At 30.2% G+C, this 20,667-nt stretch overlaps 1 protein-coding gene across 1 annotated transcript in view; it reads left to right on the forward strand.

Annotated features, from left to right (window-relative positions):
* The first annotated feature begins 6,985 nt into the window (after window positions 1–6,985).
* Window positions 6,986–20,667, forward strand: part of LOC107446259 (glutamate receptor 3) — a 30,924-nt gene continuing 17,242 nt past the window's right edge. The window contains exons 1-5 of the mRNA XM_016060858.4: window positions 6,986–7,134; window positions 12,008–12,151; window positions 14,718–14,921; window positions 18,339–18,553; window positions 19,109–19,255. Of these exons, the coding sequence (XP_015916344.1) occupies window positions 7,071–7,134; window positions 12,008–12,151; window positions 14,718–14,921; window positions 18,339–18,553; window positions 19,109–19,255 (774 nt within the window). The 5' untranslated portion in view covers window positions 6,986–7,070. The remainder of the gene's footprint in view (window positions 7,135–12,007; window positions 12,152–14,717; window positions 14,922–18,338; window positions 18,554–19,108; window positions 19,256–20,667) is intronic.

Genomic DNA, 20,667 nt, shown 5'->3' on the forward strand with positions numbered 1-20,667 from the left:
ATGTGAAAATTATCGGAAATCTAATGTAAGGCATCCATAAGGAATTAAATTACAAAGTAAATAAATTTGTTAGGTTATTTTTTTACTTTCTTTTAATTTATTAAAAACCTTTCGGATAAAACTTCTAATAATTTAATGGGCTTCTATTACTGATTTTAAATTTATAAATCTTGAGTTGTTTTTATTTTTAGAAATAAAGTTAAAACAAAACTTATTTTTTGGACATAAGTCAATAAACTTTATTTGTTCAAAAGAATTTGAAAAGTTTGCGAATTTTATTCATTTCTTTTTTTTTTATCAATTACTACTTCGTTTTATTAGAGAGTAAAATCATTATTTTTTTTTAATTTTCGTTTTATATTATTAGTTAATTAGCTAAATATATTACCGAATATCACAATTCTTTTGTTTTTATTTTTAAGAATTTAATTAAGAAACTTTGTCTTACTTTGTTTTTCGTTCATAATTCGGTCATTATTTAATTTAATTTAATTATTTATATGAAATAATAATAAAAATAGTGTTTAAGAAGCATTTTTTTTTCTAAAATTTATTTAGCTCTTTGTTTTAAGCATACAAATAATTTTTTAACGAACTTATTTTTTAAATTCTGTTCCTATGCTGTTAGGTAAATATATTGATAAATTTCACTTTTATTTATTTTTTTATTTTTAAACTAAGAAATCTTTTGTTATTTGCGTGATCATTTTTAGAAAATATAACAAAACTTGTGTTTACTTCTTCATTAAGAATTTGAACATTACGATCGAACTTAATAATTCTGTAATTATTTACGCATAATAGTACAAGCAAATATTGATTTGTTAAAAAAAGTTTCTTTTTTAAAAAAAAAAAAATATTTTTAACACTTTGTTTTAAGTGTATAATGAATTTCTTAACAAACTTTTTTTTTAATTTTTTAAATTTTCTTTCAATAATTTCAGCTAGATATCTTTATAAAATTCCCTTTTTATTTTTAAACTGAGAAATCTTTCAGAGAACGAAAATTTTAAGAAATTATTACAAATCTTATGTTTACTTTTTAGTTTAAAATTCGAACATTTTTAATTTTAAACTTCGGCTTTTAGTCAATCTAACTTTTATTTTAATTAAAATATATTTTGAAATTTTAAAATCAGCTTTTGTTTAATAACAATATTTTTTTTCATTAAGGGTGTTTTAGGGGTTAACTTAAATTAAGACTGCTTATACCTTATAAACGATAAAGAAGTGCAAATATTTCATTCTGTATCTACACACATTTTTTCAATAAATATTTTAAGTAAGATTTGTACATGTTAGTCAATTTATTTAATATCTTTCTTTAGCAAAACATATATATTTTCAAATTTATAAATTGATTTAAATCAATATGCGTATGAAGTCTTGATAGATATCTGACTTTCTGTGCCTTAAAGTAAATGAAATTCAAAAATACTATATCGTGATACATCGCTATATCGCGATGCAAAACTGACGATATATCACGATATATAATTTCTAATATCGCCCAGTCCTAACTGTAAGTCGTTTGCTCAATTGCTTGCTAATAATGAATATTTAAAAAAAATCACTGTTGCTATTATCTAACTGATGATACAAACAATTGATGAATTGCTAAAGGTCAATTGATCTAGTTCTGCCTTATAAGAGATATCGCTTCTAGGTACCTTCAAACTGATGCAAGATTAAAGGTAAAACTAGTTAAAGTACTTTCAAACTGATGCACAATTTAGATAAAACATGGTGTAGTACCTTCAAACTAATGCACAGGTAAGACAGGGAAAAGTACCTTTATACTGATGCAGGACTAAAGGTAAGAGAATAGGGAGAATCTGAAAATTTGTAAGCTTGGGTACCCCTATAGACATGTCTAGTCTAGGAGGTTCTTTTAGATCAGATTACGTTCAGCCATCACGTTACGTTCAGTCCATCAATTTTATCTGATAGTTCTGATTGTTAATAACGCATTTTTCTTCCCTTTTTCATCTTGTTGTCATTGGCAACTAAATGGTGTGTGATTTAAGGTAAATTACATTCAATTGAAACCCATTAATTTTTAATTAAATTTATTATTAACTTATTTAGACAGTTAGTTAAAAACTGTGTCGTATGTAGTGCGCTACACAGTCGTATGTAGTGTGCTACACAGGGTATCAGAAGAAACTTTTTTACCAACCTAGTCTTTTCCCCATGAGTATTGAGTTTAGTTAATACAATAGCACCAGAGTTTGAATTGAATTAAAAAAGTTATCCCTAAAGTACTTTAAAACATTTTGTGCTTTGTATTTAACTTCTTTTGTCCTTATAAAACACATTAGGAGATAAACCATTTAACAAGAAGGGTTACATATTTAAATTAAATAAATATTTAGCCATAATTAATGTCATTAAAAAATATTCTGTTCTATTTGTGCCCTAAAAGTTTTAAATCAGATGTTTAGTTAAATTTATGATTAATGGTAATTTTTTGACAGTTTGGGTTTAAAAGTGCATTGATTCAGTTACAAAGAGGAATTTTAATTATAATCTTTATGGCATTCAGTACTCTTATATGATATGTTTTGTCTATTTAGTTAATTATACTTCATTTTAATTTACTTGCTCATTACCGTGACGATAGAATCTTGCCATTTTGTCCATTTTCCGACTAGATAGAGCACTCAAATATCTATAGGAATACGATACTTGATTGCAAATAGAGGTTATTGTCATTTTATCTCTAAATAGAAGTTATCGTCAATCAAAACTTCGACTAGTAGACCACTTAAACTGGAACCATATACTAGAGGACTAAACAAGTTTCAATGGTTTCCTGATTTTATTTTCATGGTACATATGCAGGCTTGTGTGCTCAGTTCCATAAGAACGACTTATAAGCCTTTGTTAAGTAGAGGTAAGTAGGTAGGTACTTTATTTACGTCGCACTAGAGCTGCACAATGGGCTATTGGCGACGGTCTGGGAAACATCCCTGAGGATGATCTGAAGACATGCCATCGCGAATTTTGATCCTCTGTATAGGGGATGACTCCCCGGCCCCGACGATCTGCGCTCGAAGTCGAGAACTTTAAGGTAGAACAATTTAACGAAGACCGATACCGCTCACCCTCGGTTTCTACACAGGCTGATCAAAGTGATCACACACCAGTGATGCTTGACTTCTTTGTTCTTCTGGGAATCGTGTCTTTTCGATCAGTCCATTGCGAGACTTGTCAAGTAGAAAACAGCGCGAAGATACACCCAGTGTTGTGGCGGGATTCAAACCCGCTATCTGCGCGCTGCATAATGTTCGACAGGGCGAGTGATTTCCTGAACACTACAATTAAAATTTGTCCCTTTATCGCCCGAAAGGAATTTATCGCCCTTCTAAATTTTGGCCACTTTGCAACTAGTTTGAATACATAAATTTAAACTGGACCTTTGTACTTAATTACAATACTTGTTTCGTGAAAAGAATTTATCATATTTTTATTACCAAATCGAATTTATCGTCAATCAAAATTTCGACCACTTTTCTACGTAAAAAATCAACAGACGCAAAACTGAAAAGAAAATAAATTTAAAAAAAAAAATTTCAAGTAAAAATGAAAATCTGTTTTTAGCACACCTAACACAAAAAACGCGTTCATCACTTTCGTATTATACTTTCATCGCCACCGAAAATCCCCTACTCCCTGTTTTTTCGAAAGTGTGAGGTTTCGAAGTTTTAGGTGTGATAAAAATAGAAATATTTTTACTTTTATTGACCATTCGAAAAAATCATTTTTAAATTTTTTTCTTTCTCATTATTTGAAAAATAAGTGTATTACTTACTTAAAACGAACAAAAATATATAATACGGCAAATTTGCTTGTTTTAAAAACATGGTTTTAAGCTTTTTGATAAGTTCCTGCACGAAACGGAAAAGGAAAAAATAATTTCTTTATTGAGGAGACTGCATTTTTGGAATTGGTTCTGAAACTTGTTTGAAAGTCTGAAACCATAGGGTAATTTAATGGATTATATAGTTTGCATTATTAATTTTTAATCAGTTTGCATTATTAATTTTTTGCTTAACTATGAGCTTCCCTTTTTACTATCGATTTTTCAAGAATATGCAATATCCATTTAGTATGTTGCAGACAATAATTGTATCGAAAGAAATTTTTTATTTCATTTTTCTTATTTATTTATTATTATTATTATTTTGCAATAAATGTGTCTTAAGAAATATCAAATGTTTGTTAACGGAGGAAAAATAACAAATCAACTGAAATTCATAAATGATATTAATGATATATTGTTGAAATCAGTAACTTGATCTACACTTGAAAACAATTCAAGCATAGATCTGATAAGTGATTCTTCGTCTTGTTAATATTTTGTGGAAGTTTTTTTTTTTTTTTCATTTTGTACTTTTTCTGACGCTAATACGTATCATCCAAAAGATAATCACTTAAATCAATAACTTAGATTTAATATAAAATCTAATATTTCACAAAACAAATAAAAAAAATCAAAGTTTTCTGAGGAAAATATGGTCTCAATTTTCATTGAAATTTACCTGGAAAAGTCAGGGAATTTTTTTTTTCGCAAATTGAGAGGGAACCCTGACAGTAAAGTTAGTGTACAGTAAAAGCGTATAGTGCAAAATAAAAAACGGATCACCCTGAATTGCTTTTGATCCAATGGTCTGATCTTCGCGTTCTAGAACTCATTCTTAATTGTTCAAGGTGGTAACAACTGTACTAATTAATAAGAGCAGACGATATTTTAGGATACGAAATCAGACACAAAATTGTACATTCTCTTAATAAACATATCTTTTTTTTTTTAAGGATTCTGATTTGTAACCCCCCAAATATAGAGTGTAGCCAGCCGCAATATAGGGTCCCAATAGTTTGGTCAGGAGAGCTGTCCAAAGTTTTTGCTCCCTAGCGTTAATTTTACTTTTTGCTATATCTCGAGAGCTTTTTAAACGAATCGAAAAGATTTTACCCTCAAGTATAAAATTTATTTATCGAAAGATGATTTCATGCAAAAAATAATTTTTAATAAATATTTATCATTTTTTATTGTTTTATTTAATATTAGTCGAAAAAACTTTGAACTGTAAGGTGTACAATTTTATACATCGTCTTAAAGAATATAATTTTACATGGCAAAATACAAAATTTGAGTGAAATCGGTCGAATAGTTTCTGAGAAATCGAATTTCAACAAAGTTGTATTTGATTTCACCCCCTCGAATCATTAAAAATTAATTTCAGTGATCTTACTTTAAGTAATTTGTGTGTTTGGACAGTATTCATATTAAACAAGAAAGTCAATGAAATTGAATCCAGATTTAAATAATATGTACGAAGTTAAGAATATTTTTTCTGGGGTGACAACACATATATGCATACATTTTAAGAAATCTTTAATTTTTTTTTAAATATATGTTAATTATAAATACAATTGTAATGAAAAATTTAAATGTATACTAAAAATTTCTTATTTAAAAAGTTTCTAGTATAAGCATTCTGAAATTGTTATTTACAATTGTCATTTTCAATATTTTTTAGCAGAAATTTTTTTCGAAAATAATCTTTTAATTTCTTTAATTTAAAATACATTGTGAATGTAAGTAAAAATATTTTTTTTAAAATAAACGAAGAATGAAAAAATAACCCGTGCAAAAATTAAATAGTATTTTTTTAAAGAGAGAAAGAGGGAATAAAAAAAAAATTTAAAAAATTTTTTCAGTAATTTGATTTTTCAAAACTTTTCACGCATTTTAATAAGCATAACAGAAAAAAAAATACTTTAAATGTATATATTGTTTCAATAATATTTAAATATTCTTCAATTTATTTAAAAAAGAAAAAAACGAATGGGAAGTTTACATGAATGAAAACAAATATGAACCTTATTTACATAAGAGAAAAACACTTCCTGAAAAATTTAAATGCGAAGCCTGAAACTTCCTCCCCGAAACGCTTCTTGTGGTCAATGGTAACCAATTTTATAGTTTATTATGTGATTCACGATTTAATGACATTTCGCATCTATATTTAAATGTATTTATCAAAAAAATTAATGAAAAGAATTATGACAAAATGAACATGGAAAAAAATGTAAAATAGGAATAAAATTAGAATGAAGCCAATTTACAAATTTAAATATCTAATTCTTAAGTAATACGTTTATTTGCAGTCAATGGTAAGAAAATATATGCCATTTTACTTGATTCTGGAATTAATAGGATTTTTGAAATAATAGTCTTCATTTAATAGCATTTTATGTTGTTTTTTATTTATCAAAATAGTAAATAAATAAAGCAAGAAAGAAACTGAACTGACACTTGATTTTTCTTCAGTGATATCAAAATCCTTGATTTAGTTCCATAGGTCAACTTAATTTGTGAATAAAATAATATAAACATTTTAAATTATAACAGTAAATTTGACAAAGTGTAGCAATTTTTACACACATTTTTTCTTTCTGTGTTTATGGTATTTACTTTTATTTCGAGTACACGCACCTTTAGCATAATTTAAAGTTGAAATACATTTCCTAATTTGTCATATATACCTGATGAGCTTTTAATATGTATTCCATAATTCCATTTAAAAATAATTTTTAACTCAACAAGAACTTGACGTGTATTGCATAATGTTGATTTGATGCATCTTTCAAGAGACTTTCAACATATCTTTTGCAAAAAGAAAAGAAAAAAATGCTATGTTTATACGTTAAAAATAATTTGCAGCTGTTCTTTATCGTTAACTTATTTTATTCTGTGTTTTTAATCCGTTCTATTATAATTGAACGTATTGATGAAATAATAAATGCAAACGATACTGTAATTTTAAATCAGTAGTTGCTACTCTAAAGCGTATTATTCAATTTTGACGTTTATTTTCATGAAAAAAATTAATCAATGCTTCATTGAATCAAATAGAAGGAAGAAAAAAAAAAGTTGGAGAAAATAACATCATGGAATAAAATAAAAAAAAGGGCGAAAAATTACGTCACTATCGTAGAAATCTCACTTCCTTTTTATCTGATGCTCTAGGTCAGTAAGAACTCTTCATTTCGTTAAAAACATGAATTGGACAAGTTTCTTTTTGTTGTGTCCCCTTCTCGTCCTAGCTCACAGAGTGAAAATAGGTATTTACATAGTTTTAACACGTATTGCACATCAATAACGTAACAGAATTTATTTGGTCTGTTATTCGGATTGAAATGTAGCGCCGATATTAATTTTTTTCTTCTTCTAAGGCTATATAACATTGTAATAAACAATCTGAATTATTATTCATTCTAAGAACATTTGTATTTGCAACAATTAATTACGTTCCATTTCACGTGTCATTACATGTATTGTACATCAATGTGGTGAAAACGGTTTTATTAACTGTTCTGATTAATAATAATTTACTGCTATTTACTATTAATTTCTTTGTTGTCCTTAAAGTAATTACGGACGTTCACAGCATTGTAATGAACATTTGCAAATGGTTATTCCTTTTTTGACCATTATTTGTCTTTAGTGCATAATTAATTGTGTTTTATTTTATATGTTATTACATTAATTGCACATGAATGTGATAGTAAATGGTCTTGTTTACTGTTTGGATTAAGTTGTAGTATGCCGCTATTTACTTTTTTTTCTTGTTAAATGAATTAGAGAAACTAACCAATTTAATATTTATTAATTTTGTCTAATTTTTTATTCTAATTAGTAACAGCATTTTTTATTTAGTGTGAAAAGAAATTAATTAATATTTTGATAAGTTTCTAGTGAGAATAAGGAAATATTTTTGTTGTTAATTTAATAGAAAATATTTTGGCAAATTGAACTATACATTTTGATTTATTATTAATAACTTGAATTTTTGTCATTGCTTTTATGTTGTTCCAACAAAATATATCAAATTTTAATATAATATTACCAGTGGCTTACGCCTTTTGCTCGCCCTCCTTCAAAATTTAAAAATGCTCCCTATCTTACATTTAACATTATTTTTTTAAATTTTAATTTGAAAAAAGAACACAATGAAAAGACATTCGGGTATTTATAATCAATCATTTTATTTTAATTTATATCAGTTTACATATTTTAATTTTAATTATTTCAGTGTTAATTAATAACGAATTAATAAATGCGATGGAAAGGCAGAATTTAGAAAAAGTTCTTAATTGGAACATTGTATATACTTCCATTGAAATGAAATTAATCTTAAAAATATGACAAAATAACTCACTATCTTACGATAATTATATTCCTATTTTAGTTAAGAGTTATTCTTATTTGTAAAGTGAATTTAAAAAAATTTTATAAAGAGAAAAAAATATTTTTATTCTAATAGGAGTGCACAACTTGTTTGAATGTAGGGCTGCATGCCCAAATATTCAGACATGTTGACTGCAATTATGATAATTTTATCAGTCAATATATTTGCATAAAATTGCATTATTTTAAATATTAAAATTCGTTCGAAACTGAGGCTTTTTAAAATAAAAAAAATTTCCTTTTCCTCAAAAAATATAAAGATTACACGGAAAACTCCCACGGTTAGCCTGATGGCAAGAAGACTCTAACCCGTTATCCGTCTACCACTGAGGATATTTTTATGTCAGCACTGTGGTCGATTGTGAGATTCATTTCGACCAGCCATCGCTGGGATTCGAACCCGGTTCACCTTATTGAAAGGCGAACCCTCTATCCTCTAAGCCACCACAGCTCCAAAAGCATAGTTTAAAATTTACTTTTTTTTTTTCAAAAAAAATTATAATATTTTATACAATTATGCTCGGAAGCTGCCGCACATCAAGAGCTAGCAGGCTACAGGTTGTGCACCCCTTCCTATTACATATAACAGAGCTGTCCAATTGCAAAGAGCCCACGGGCCAGAATTTCGGTCACTGATCACCTGGCTGGTCACAGTTTGTAAAAGTTGAACAATAACCTCTTACCTCTTATTCAATAACAATTAATAGTTGAATTTCTAATTATAAAACAATGGAACAGAAGGATTATAAAACAATTTGCTTACATTTTAATGGGAAACTGAGGCCGATCAGCCTAAATAAGAAGTTGGCGGGCCGCCAGTTGGACAGCCCTGACATATAATATGTATTATATCATTTCTGGATCATTCAACCTCAAACCGTGTGCTTTCCCCCGCGCTGTGGGGGGTTGCTATTTACTTCACTGATATTACCTATTATTTTTCTTTTATAATCAAGAGGTGCCTCTATGTTTGGGAAGCCAGTTCCCCAATAGCTTAAATACGTTCAGTCTTGCGTTCACAATTAAAATTTAATTATCACCAATTTGAAACCAATTAAACTTCAAAATTTAAGTATTTGGAAGGGTCTCCATGCCCCCAATTCACAATGACATGCCATTATTCATATTATTATTTCGTATGATTATAGTTTTTTATGTTTAAGATTTGAACAGTGATGACATTTGGAATGACGATGACAGTGCAGTGGTCGGAAAAACCCGTTAATTGCTGCTAATTTAGTACAAATGTAGTAAACTGAAACTAGTTTTTTAAAAAGTATTGGTTACTAGCTATTTTAGTCTCTATATTCAGGAGACGAATTTTATTAGAGGATTCAATTTGCACTAAAGTTCAAAATTTAAATAAAAAAAGTTGAAGACTAAAAAGAAAATATTTGTTTAGATTTTAAACAAATATTTTCTTTTTAGTCTTCAACTTTTTTTTAGAATAATAAATTGGGTTATTTAAACAGAGGAAATTAATAAGAAATATTTATTCATGTTTATATAAGCCTATTTATTACTCTAAACTGCTATACCTTTTGCGGCTTGCCATTGTCACACAATAAGACTTGATTATTTCATAATGCTAAACGTGATTATAAAAGACAATTTCACTAATTGGCATGATTTTAATAAAATAATTTTTTTAAAAATTAAAAGAAACTTTTTTATGGCTCTGCACGAGGAAGTAAGAAATAAAATACGTTATGATCGAGTTGATTTTCAGTTAATTATTCCGATTAACTGAAAATCATTTGAATGTATTTAATGTGAAGTTCACCTTAAAATGTATTGATAGAACTTTTCATAAAATTTTTAAGGTGAGTCAATGATAAATCGGCAGTTTATTTGATGTTATCACTAATATTCGAAAATCACCGACTTATCATCTGCTTTCTTTAAGAATTTTCTAAGAAATTTTAACAACACATTTTTTGAAGTCTTCAATGAGGACATATAGGTTTATTAAATCATATTATTGAGCAATAATTACTAAATCATTACATAACTAACCTGATGGCTCATCACTTGGATATTTTCAATAATTTTTAATTAAATGAGGAAAATAAATCTCATTATAAATTAAGTTATTAAATTTCATTGAATTTACTGAAATTGCTTCGTATTTTTCTGATTAGCTTGCTTATAGATCGAAGCTTTCCGCTATTTAAAATTACGCCTCTTGGGTCGTTTCCCTATTACAAACTGTTTCTTCATGTCCTTCTAAGTAAGCTTATAATAAGTAAATTTCCCTAGCCACGTACAATAACATTTCCTGGCATACGTTCCTAAGCAACTTTAATCCTGATGATATGCCCTTACTCCCTAAGAAGTTCGTCGCTAGATTTACTCGACCTCCTGTTGTACATAACGCTGTTGCTGTATTGCAGCCATTACAGCAGGGTTGATGAAAACATGATCAAAAAATTAACTCATATACATGATGCTTTGGACAAAACCAGCCTACAAATTAAACGCTGCATCATCCAATGGATACCGGCACATAGATGACAATAAAGGGCTGCTGACGCCTTAACCAAAGAAGCGAGACAACTAAATAAGGAATTTCTTCATTCTGCCACGTTTTGTGACATGAATTCAGTTTCATAATGCAAAAATAGAGTTACTTCGTTGAAACATCATATCTGCGAACTCAACATCAGCAGAAAACTTACCCCTAACTCTAAAAAACCTTAACAAGACTGAGAACTCGACACTTCAGGGGGATGGAACCATACCGTACACTAACTATAATATTGCTTTTTTAATGATATTAACTAATATAAATGCATTTTATCAGATGCTTTTGGTTATTAAATATAAAAAAACAATTTTGAAAATCGGTTTTGAATTGTAAAAAACCGATTTAAATCCATACTGTTTTTTTAATCATGATTATTATCAACAATGAAAAACATATATTAGCAGTTGTGCAAGGGTGGGGGGAATTATAGTCCGTACAACCAGTTACTATCGAGGCAAGATTAAAATAACCAAAACTAATTTAATTATTAATAACAAATATATCTCATAAGAATCTTTTAATCTCTACTATTCCTTCCAACAATCAAACAAATATTGTCGTTTTCCCGTCTTCTATTCTCTTGAGATCGGATCTTTTAAGAATTTTAGAAAATGTGATTTTACTTAGAAACATGTAACTTTAAAGTAAACTCATTAATGTAACTCATTAACTTAAGTAAACTCATTAATGCAAAAAAAAAATAATTAAATAAACTTAATTATTATTTAAGCACCTTTAATTTGCATCAAGAAATAACAAAATTTTATTTTTTGCATATTGCAGGTTATCTTTATAACGTATTTCTTCACGTTTTAGTCCTGAAATAAAATCCACTCGCCTGATAAGATATGGCATGAAACTGTCTAAAATCAATTTTCGAACCTTTCTAATAACTTTCTATTGTAATTAATAATTCCGACTATATTTTTACAATGACAATCGCTTTTTAAAGGCATACAAGCAGGAAGAAATCATAAAATATTGTTCAATTCTACCAAATTTTATTTAATACATCGGACTCTGGGTCTCAAGAGGTTTTAGCTGATCGAAGTTTTTTTTTCCTCTTCTCAATTTGCGAACATAAATTGAATGAATGAACATAAATTTTATTTCATTTTCGACAATGATTTAAATGTGTATATTAAGTATAGTGATTCGATACAGTTTCTATTTATAAGCGCATCAAATATCGATTCCAATTTATCCTTTCTTTTATAAAGGAAGAGTGAGTGGTCCAGGAGATGATGACCGTCTTACAACAGAAGAGTTCTGGTCGTATAGTCCAAATTCGGCTACATCTCTTATTTTGGAACCGGTGACACACAAAATACAATGGTGGACCACCTTAGATGCCACAGTAGCTGGTAAGTGTAATCCTCAATTGGATTTGTAAGTTTTACCAACTATTTATTGTTCAGGTCACAGTTTTTCAATTATATTTTAACTGTGTGACACTAGAAAAAGTATGGAACAAAACTGAACTTTTGAGCTATCTCATAATTATAAACGAGGTGTCAAGATATTGTTATGCTGCTATGTACTACTTTTTTAGACTCCATGCAGTACCAGAAAGTTAAGAAAAAGTTAGTTAAAGGTGAATAACATCGTAATATGAATAGAAGCCTTGGATACAATGCTAAGATGAACTTGAACTGTGCATTTAGTGTGACGTCACGAAACGATTTTAGAAAGAAAAAAACTAGTTAAAACAAAAACGAGAATAAAGCACAAATGTAAGTGCAAAAATGGACTTACTATAGTTTGTGTTCTAAACAAGGATCTTCCTCAATATCTAAATACTGTATAATGATACAGAAGGAAAGTGGCATGCAAGTGTTAGGTAGTTTAACCAATAGGGGTAATTGTTTGGTATAAGTTTGAACAAGATAGTAAAAAAGGAGAGTTAAGAAACAAGTGTGAGAGGATTTGGCGAAAACCCCGAAATATAACAGAAATTAGAATAGACTTACAAATATTGGAAAAAGGTGAGATATTAGAAAGATAATTAACCAAATTATTAGAATTTTTCAAAATCTGGAATAACTCCTGAAAATCACGTTCTATAAATGAAGAGCAGTGTTGAATGTTTTTAGCAGAAGAAACTCAGACCTTTGATTCGAATTCCAACTATGTAGAGCTATAGAAAATCGGTCAATGTTTTGAATTTGGACACATCTTTCACGTTCTTAAAATCGAAGCTATTAATATCAACAATAAGGTCTTTAAAGTTAGTGAAATTTACTGTGGGAAAACACATTTTTAAACTCAAATGTATTCAAAATCTGATCAAGTTGGGAACTGATTTTCGAATAGTAAGGTAAAACAATCAATTTATCAAAGCTTGAATTAGAGAGTTTGGTGGATTACGAGATTCATTTTCTTTAGATGGAATCAATAATTAGAAACAAAACCGGGTCTTTAGCGATAACTTTAAGGTAAAGGAGTTCTCGCGCTACACCAAACTCTCTGATTTGAACTTTAACAATTTGATTGTTTTACCCTATTATGCGACAATTGGTTCCAAATGGTTCCAAAAATTTTAAGATTCCTTATAAATTTGAGTTTAAAGTTGTTTTTTCCGCTGTAAATAAAATAATCTTCACCAACCTTAAAAATCCTATTGTTGCGTTGCTATTACTAGCTGGTGCATCTATCAAATTTCGTGTCAATGTAGACTTGCGTATCTAAGACTAACTAAACGTACCCCTAAGCTTCGACTAAAGGAATACGAAAGATATATCTAAAATCGGGACATTAACCGATCTTCCATAGCTCTACATAGTTGAAATTCTAATCACAGGTATTTTATTTTGCTAAAATCATTCTACACTGCTCTTCATCTATCGAACTTAATCTTTAGAAGTTACTCCATATTTTAAAAAAATTCTAATAATATTGTTTTTGATCTTTCCAGTATCCCTCCGTTTCCATATATTTAGGAGTCTATTTTAATTTAATCTGTTGCACCCCACCGAATCCCCTCGCACCTGTCTCTTACCTCCTCACTCTTGCTTCCTTGTTCAAACTTGTTCCTCTGTCTCTATTGGTTAAACCACTTTGCATATGTTTGTCTCTTTACTTCTCTATCATCTGTTGTTCAAACACTGAGGAAAGTTCTTGTTTATATAACCGGAACTATAGTATGTTTACTTCTGCACTTTCATTTGTGCTCTATTCACGTTTTTTTTTTTTTTTTTTTTTTTTTGTGCATAGCACAAAGTATTTTTCTATCCTTTTTAGCAACAACTAGTTATACCGAGTTCTTATTTATAGTTCCGAAATTTTAGCGTCAATACCAGTAGTGGTTGGGGAGAGATAAGGGTTTAAGCCCGTTTCAAGAACCTCTATTCTTGTGCCCCAAAATATTGTTGATGTTTTTTCAGACACAGGAAAAACACCAAACTTTTGGGGACTGGTTTACATTATGTCAATGGAAGGTAGCCTTTTTCCCCAATTCACGTTCTTTGTTATAACTATAACCATGGATATATATTTAATTTTTTGCAATGAAATATCCTACCAAATGATTTGAAGCACTTAAGTTGGCTGGCTTGTATCTTACTGTTACCTTATGTGTATGTTTCATTCTATCTGTATGATGCGAATTCTCCTAACACTGTTAAGCTCATGGGATAGCTGATTAAATTGGGATAGCCAATTTTACCCTAAGTGTAAACTTCATTTTTTTTTTCTGTCTCAAGTTCTTCAGCCAAACACTACTTATCGCTAGGAGTAGCTGATTTGAATCCAACTGAGCGCTGGTTGTTCAATGTGATGTCCTTCTTTCAATGGGATGTCCTGGCAAACGATTTGAAGCACATAAAGTTGCTGGTTCTTCTTCTTCTTTTATACTTTTCTTTACGCTTGAAGTTTGTTTTTCTTTTTATTTTTAAAAAATATTCCTTTCCTAATTTTATTCTTTTATTGTAGTTTGCAAACTCGCTGAGCGTGGAGTTCGAGCTCTGGTTATGGATGGACCCCCACGGCTCAGTCCTTTGCTGGCTACATATTCAAAGCATATGCAGATGCCCAGTATAGGAGGAACGGTGAATGTTCTTCCGGATGCGAACGAGGCAGCTGCTTTTTTCATTCAACAGTGGAAAACCTTTGCCTTCATCTATACAACAGAAACAGGTAAAAAGTTCCGTTCTTCAACGTCATGTATTATTCTTGTTTACAGTGTATTTCGAAATTACCGCGGTTGTCATATGTTTTTAGAATCCTTGTCCAAGATAAAATTAAAAATGTAAGCTCATTTAGGCTCACAAATTAGAATTTTCAGGGGGAAAAAAACACAAATTCAATCAAAATCTAACTTATAAGTACAGAGGAAAGCGAGACTAAAAACTATCAAAACCTTTTTGCTTGCGGAGGAAACAGAAAGGAGTTGGAAGGCTATAGTTAAAAATATCCCCGAGTTTAATCTAATACTCAAGTCGTGTGGTGGGTTAAGTTTTCGCATGTTTCACCTCGGGATGAGGTTTGATTCTCCATGCTAAAAGTTGGGTGCATTTTCTCTGATCGTTACAGAGTGGCCCAGCATCAACTCTAATGTAATGACCCCGGTAGTATCAGAGCCAGAAAAGTCCGAGTATAAGCTGGGCGGTTGGAAAGTGTGGTATGGAGGTCTGGTGATTATTATATTACCATTTATCCTGCGGTCTAAATTGTGATTATATAGTGCGCACATGCACTAAGTATTAGTTTCGGATCCTCTTAAAGGATGATTCCCAAACAGTCGTCAATAAGCAAGGTAGTGAAGATCTAGTGCGTTGCAAACAACCAAACGAAACAGATTTCGTATGCGTTTTTGTTTTATTCCCTTCACTGAAATTTTAATTTGCGATCCCTAATATGTATACTTTTTGGCTTCATTTTTCACAAGGATTCCAAAAATGTACATTCATTGTACTTACAACGGGCGTTATTAGTTCATTATAAAATATTCAGACTCACTATTATTACTATGGTAAAAGAATTTCTACCCATTGCAACTGTCTCAAAAAATTTGATTAGTCATACCGATACCACATTTTGAAATTTTATGACTTGAGCTTTGCAAAGTAGGGCTGTACAAAATTTATCTCAACAACTTGAAAATTTTTAAGCCTTCTTTCTTTTTCCATAGCAATGATTTCCAATGTCACCAATAAACATCTTTTAAGATTAGTATCTCCATACTGATTACTTGAACTTGCCCGACCTATTTAAGTATAAAGAATTATGTTTAAATTGTGGTTTATGGACAAAATCAATTCTTTTTACTTTTTTTTCAATTATTGGTGCATTGCGAAATACTGGTGATATTTACAAAGGGCTTTTTTTTCGGATTGCCTAAGACATGTATACAGGGTGTTCTGAAATTCAACTCACAAATTCAGAGGGGTGATTAAAAGATATCAAGCTATTGCTAATTTATCATAGAAAACAGGATCCCAACCAAGTTTAGAGGGTGAAATCCACGAAAAACCCATGCAGGCCCTGAATCTCAAGTGTGGTGAATTAAGATTTGTAATACCTCCTTGAATTGCTGCTACTTGTGACATTCATATATGGTTCGAGCATGATAGTCCCCTAGCACATTATACCAAGTGCACACCACTTTCTACCAAAGAAGTGGACTGGGTGCGGGGGTCCCATTGCATGGCCTCCACGTTCGTTGGATCTTATTCTTTAAGAAGTTTGTCTTTTTCGACCGGGTCACATTAAATCTCTAATTTATGCAATGCATGTGCACACACCGGAGGATCTCATAGCGAATATTGTTTTCGCTTCATCAAACATCAAAAGCACCCTGGCGTCTTCAAATGCGTCCAGGAATCGTTTTTACTTCGTTGAAAACTAAGCAATGGCGTCAGCGAGCACCACTTTGAGCAACTTCGTAATAATTAATCAAATAAATATTTTTTGTAATCGGCAAATTTATAGTATTTTTTGTAGTTGTTTTCTAGTGTGGCGTTGAAACCTGCATATGTTTTTCGCGATTTTCACCATCTTATAGTACCGTAAACCGGGGCGAGTCTACCCATTTTTTCAGTTTGTCAACTTTCAAGTGGTCAAACTTTTGTAAATATTAAAGAAAAAAGGCTTTTAATAGGTGTTTCGGAATCGCTATTTATCCCTCTTTAAAGCTGTGAAATCGATTTTAGAAAATATTAACAGTTACGCTGTTACTGTATATTTTTATAGAACTGCTGACAAATCTCTCGTATGGGGCGAGTCTACCCATTCTACTAAAATGAATGTTAACATTGTAAATAATCAAATTTTACTATTAAATTGTTATTTTAGTTACTATATAGGATATTTATGAAGTAAAATTCATAACTTTATTATATATTCCATTTTTTCATTCATAAAATAACACAAATTGAGTATTTGATCGGTTATCACATTTTGATCACAGTTTTGTTTTTATAATCATTAACATTATAAAATAACATTTTTTCTGATTATTGTTGATAAAAATAAATTAAAATTAATATTGTTATTGTTTGGCTTTTATCCTTTGGATAGCTTTTTCCATCTCAGGTGGCATTTTTTTGCAACATTTAATTCCATTTGTTTTGCGAATATAATTTCGAACCATCTGTAATAATAAATAATAATTTATTTAACTTGCATTAAATGAAAAAAGTTAATTTTGTAATATAAAAATTGAAAAAATAGGTAAAATAAACATATTTTATATTTACATTTATATTTAACCTATAAATTTTCTTATTAATGATAAATTTATCAATGCAGAATTAAAATAATATACTCAAATTCATTTAAAATGACTTAATTTTAATATAAACAAAGTTCTAAATTTTATTATTATTATGCTTTATTAAAACTAAATACGAATGGGTAGACTCGTCCCGCGAATTCTGGCTTTTTGTTTACAACAGCAAAACTTACATTCTTTTTGTTCTTTTTTTTCATATAAAATTAATGTAATCTTAGTCTTAGATAAGTTTATCACTTAACCAAAGTGAAAATAGTAATAATAATAATATACTTACGGAGCACCAACTAAAAGTTTGCTGAGTTTTAATACAAATCTCTCAAAAGACGTTTGAACAGGTCGGTTAAAGAGACACCAAATAAATAAAAACGAATCAAACTACTACAGCGCCATCTTCCTTAGAGTCTGAACTAAGTCCTCCGTCGGTAAAAAATTTTTTATTTACAATTTAAAATAGTGAAAATTAAATAAAACTAAAATGGGTAGACTCGCCCCTGGATGGGTAGACGGTAGTTTGTGACTTCATACTAGCGATGGTAAGTTTTCCTCTTCTTGATGTTTTTTATCACTCGCTCTGACTTTGTTGATTGAATTTCGAACACCCACACCCTGTATATCTCATATCGAGTTCGCCCTATTCTGCCATGTTACCAAAACCGATTTTCGACAAAAGTTGGCTACTACATAGGCGCAGGATTCTAAATGAAAATCTTTCGGATGGGATGGAATTTTCTTTTTGGAATAATATAATAGGGATGTTAAAAAAAGTAACATTCAATCGTATTTCATCAATTTTTTCATATTACTTTCTTTCTATGTAGGGCCGGATCAGCTTCAGAAGATTCTACGTCTTTTAGATTTCACTCCCAGGGTAGAGGCTTTCTGGCGTACTAATGGCGCAAAGGAGACTCTAGAATTCGCCAAATCTCTGCCGAATGTTCCATTAGTGATATCTTCCTCGGAATCATTTGTGGATGAGTTATTGTCTTATTTGGCTATATTGAGAAGAAGTTTTGATATAATGCTCTTAACACCTGTAAGTATTTGTTTTTCCATTGAAAGGATTGGCAATAAACCAACATTTTTTACAAAAATGATATTTTCACATCAAAACTTTCTTTAATATTGTTTCGAGATAAATATCTTATCAAGTTTTGGGAATGATACGTGAGCCTAAATATATAAAATGTGGTGGCCAATAAAAAGTAAATATTTATTAAAAGATCTTAAAACTAGCAACACTTTCTTAAATGCTTATTCAATTTATTATTAAAAGTGAAAACAAAGGTAGAATTTTATTTCAAATATATATTATAATGTAATACACGATGCACATTCCACTACAGAAACATACATGGATTTTCCCTTAGCATCTTTATTCACTGAGATCTTTGAAATATGAGAACTTAGCAAAAGAAATCAGGACTAAAGTCACATCTAACATCTTTGATAAATCTCAATGGTTTCAAAGTTATCACGTAAAATCCATAATTCACAAAGCTTTTTATTTATCTAACGTGATTGGTTGGATGAATTAATTTGTAATGCATAAGATAATTTTAGAATCATTCTTTTTTCCTTTATGGTTCAGGTTGGTAGCGTACGAAAGAAGCTGCATCCCGGCTCCTACAGACTTATTCAATTCTCTTTTGTGGATCAAGACTCACCCACTCTGAAAGGCTTCGAAAACAGATGGAAAACCATTCGAAGAAGTTCCAATACCGACAAAGAACTGCCTGTGAGTTAACCTTCAGAATGTTGTTTTTCCAAATTAGTGTCATTGAAAAAAAGTAGTATTAGTATAAAAAGTCAAGAACTTGGTTTATTCTTAGTTCAATGCTATAATTATGAGGGCTGTTTTTTTTTAATTAAGGTTCATTTTGTTGTGTACACCAATAGATGCCGCTTGCGTCGCAACGAGTATTTGAGGCGTGTCTCGGCATTCCTTGTGTCAGTTCTGAGTCTTTAAAATGTTCAAATTTAACAAATCACCCGCCGTGTATGAGTTACGATCAGTGATGCGTTTTAAGTCGGCAAAAAACCTGTCTGCTGCATGCATTCACCGACAGATTTCCGAAGTAGCTTCCTATTGGCACGTTGACAGAAATACTCCATGACAATGACTATCTCCACAGCTCAGTCCCGAACTTTATTGGCCCTTTAAGCTCGGAAATTTTCGATCACCCCTCATCAGCCCAGATCTTGCGCTAAGTGATTTTCATGCTTTCCGATGTTCTAAACATCGTTTTCCCAGGAAACCAGTACAACGATTATGAAGACGTGAAAACGGTCGTAACCTCTTGGATATCGGAGCAGGCGGCAAGTTACTATGAAGAGGGTATTCTAAATCTATTTGTAAGGTATGATAAGTCCTTAAGCAAAATTGACTATTATTTTGAAAACAAAAAGAAACGTATGTAGAATCAATGAATAAATTTGCTACATGAATTTTTTTTTTTCATTTGATTTTTAACTTCAAATGGCCCTTATTTAAAAAAAATAGCTCGTATAATTGAAATTTTATAAAAAAAATAAATCATAATACATTTCAAACTATATTACTACATTAAAAATTGTTTGGGCTGGGATAGCCTGGATGGTAGGTCATTGGGCTCGTATTTGTAAGATCGCAATTTCGAATCCCACCTGCCGAAGAATGGGAATTGGTGCACGTTAAATCAGTCCGGGTAACGAAATCCTCCAACTTCCTTTTGACAAATCAATACCTCTGGAGGTACTGAATTTGAAATTGATCATTCTCTGGTTCATGTCTGTGAATGAATGAATGGGTAGTCCCTTTAAAAAGAGCTGTGACGTGTGCGGCTGAAATCGCATTCTTAGCCACAGATGGCGTCACAGAAAAACAAAAAAACGCCCCCTATGCCTTAAGTTCGCTTAATTTCCTATAGCACGCTTGCTAGTATTGATATGTTGCATTAGTAAAAACAGCAACAATAAAAATTGCTTAATTCAAGCAAATATATGATTAAAATTTATTGAAAATGGGATCGAAGAGTGGAATTTCGGGGAATCTTTGCCAAAGTGTAATAACATGTGTTTGCTTCTTTTAAATTTCCTTAGAACTAAACATTAAAATTCTGATTTATCTAAATTTATCCATTATGTGAAATACTGAAAATTAATCCATTA

This window comes from Parasteatoda tepidariorum, chromosome 4, assembly GCF_982258835.1.
Source record: "Parasteatoda tepidariorum strain Cologne lab strain chromosome 4, Ptep-v5.0, whole genome shotgun sequence".
Taxonomy (NCBI): Eukaryota; Metazoa; Arthropoda; class Arachnida; order Araneae; family Theridiidae; genus Parasteatoda; species Parasteatoda tepidariorum.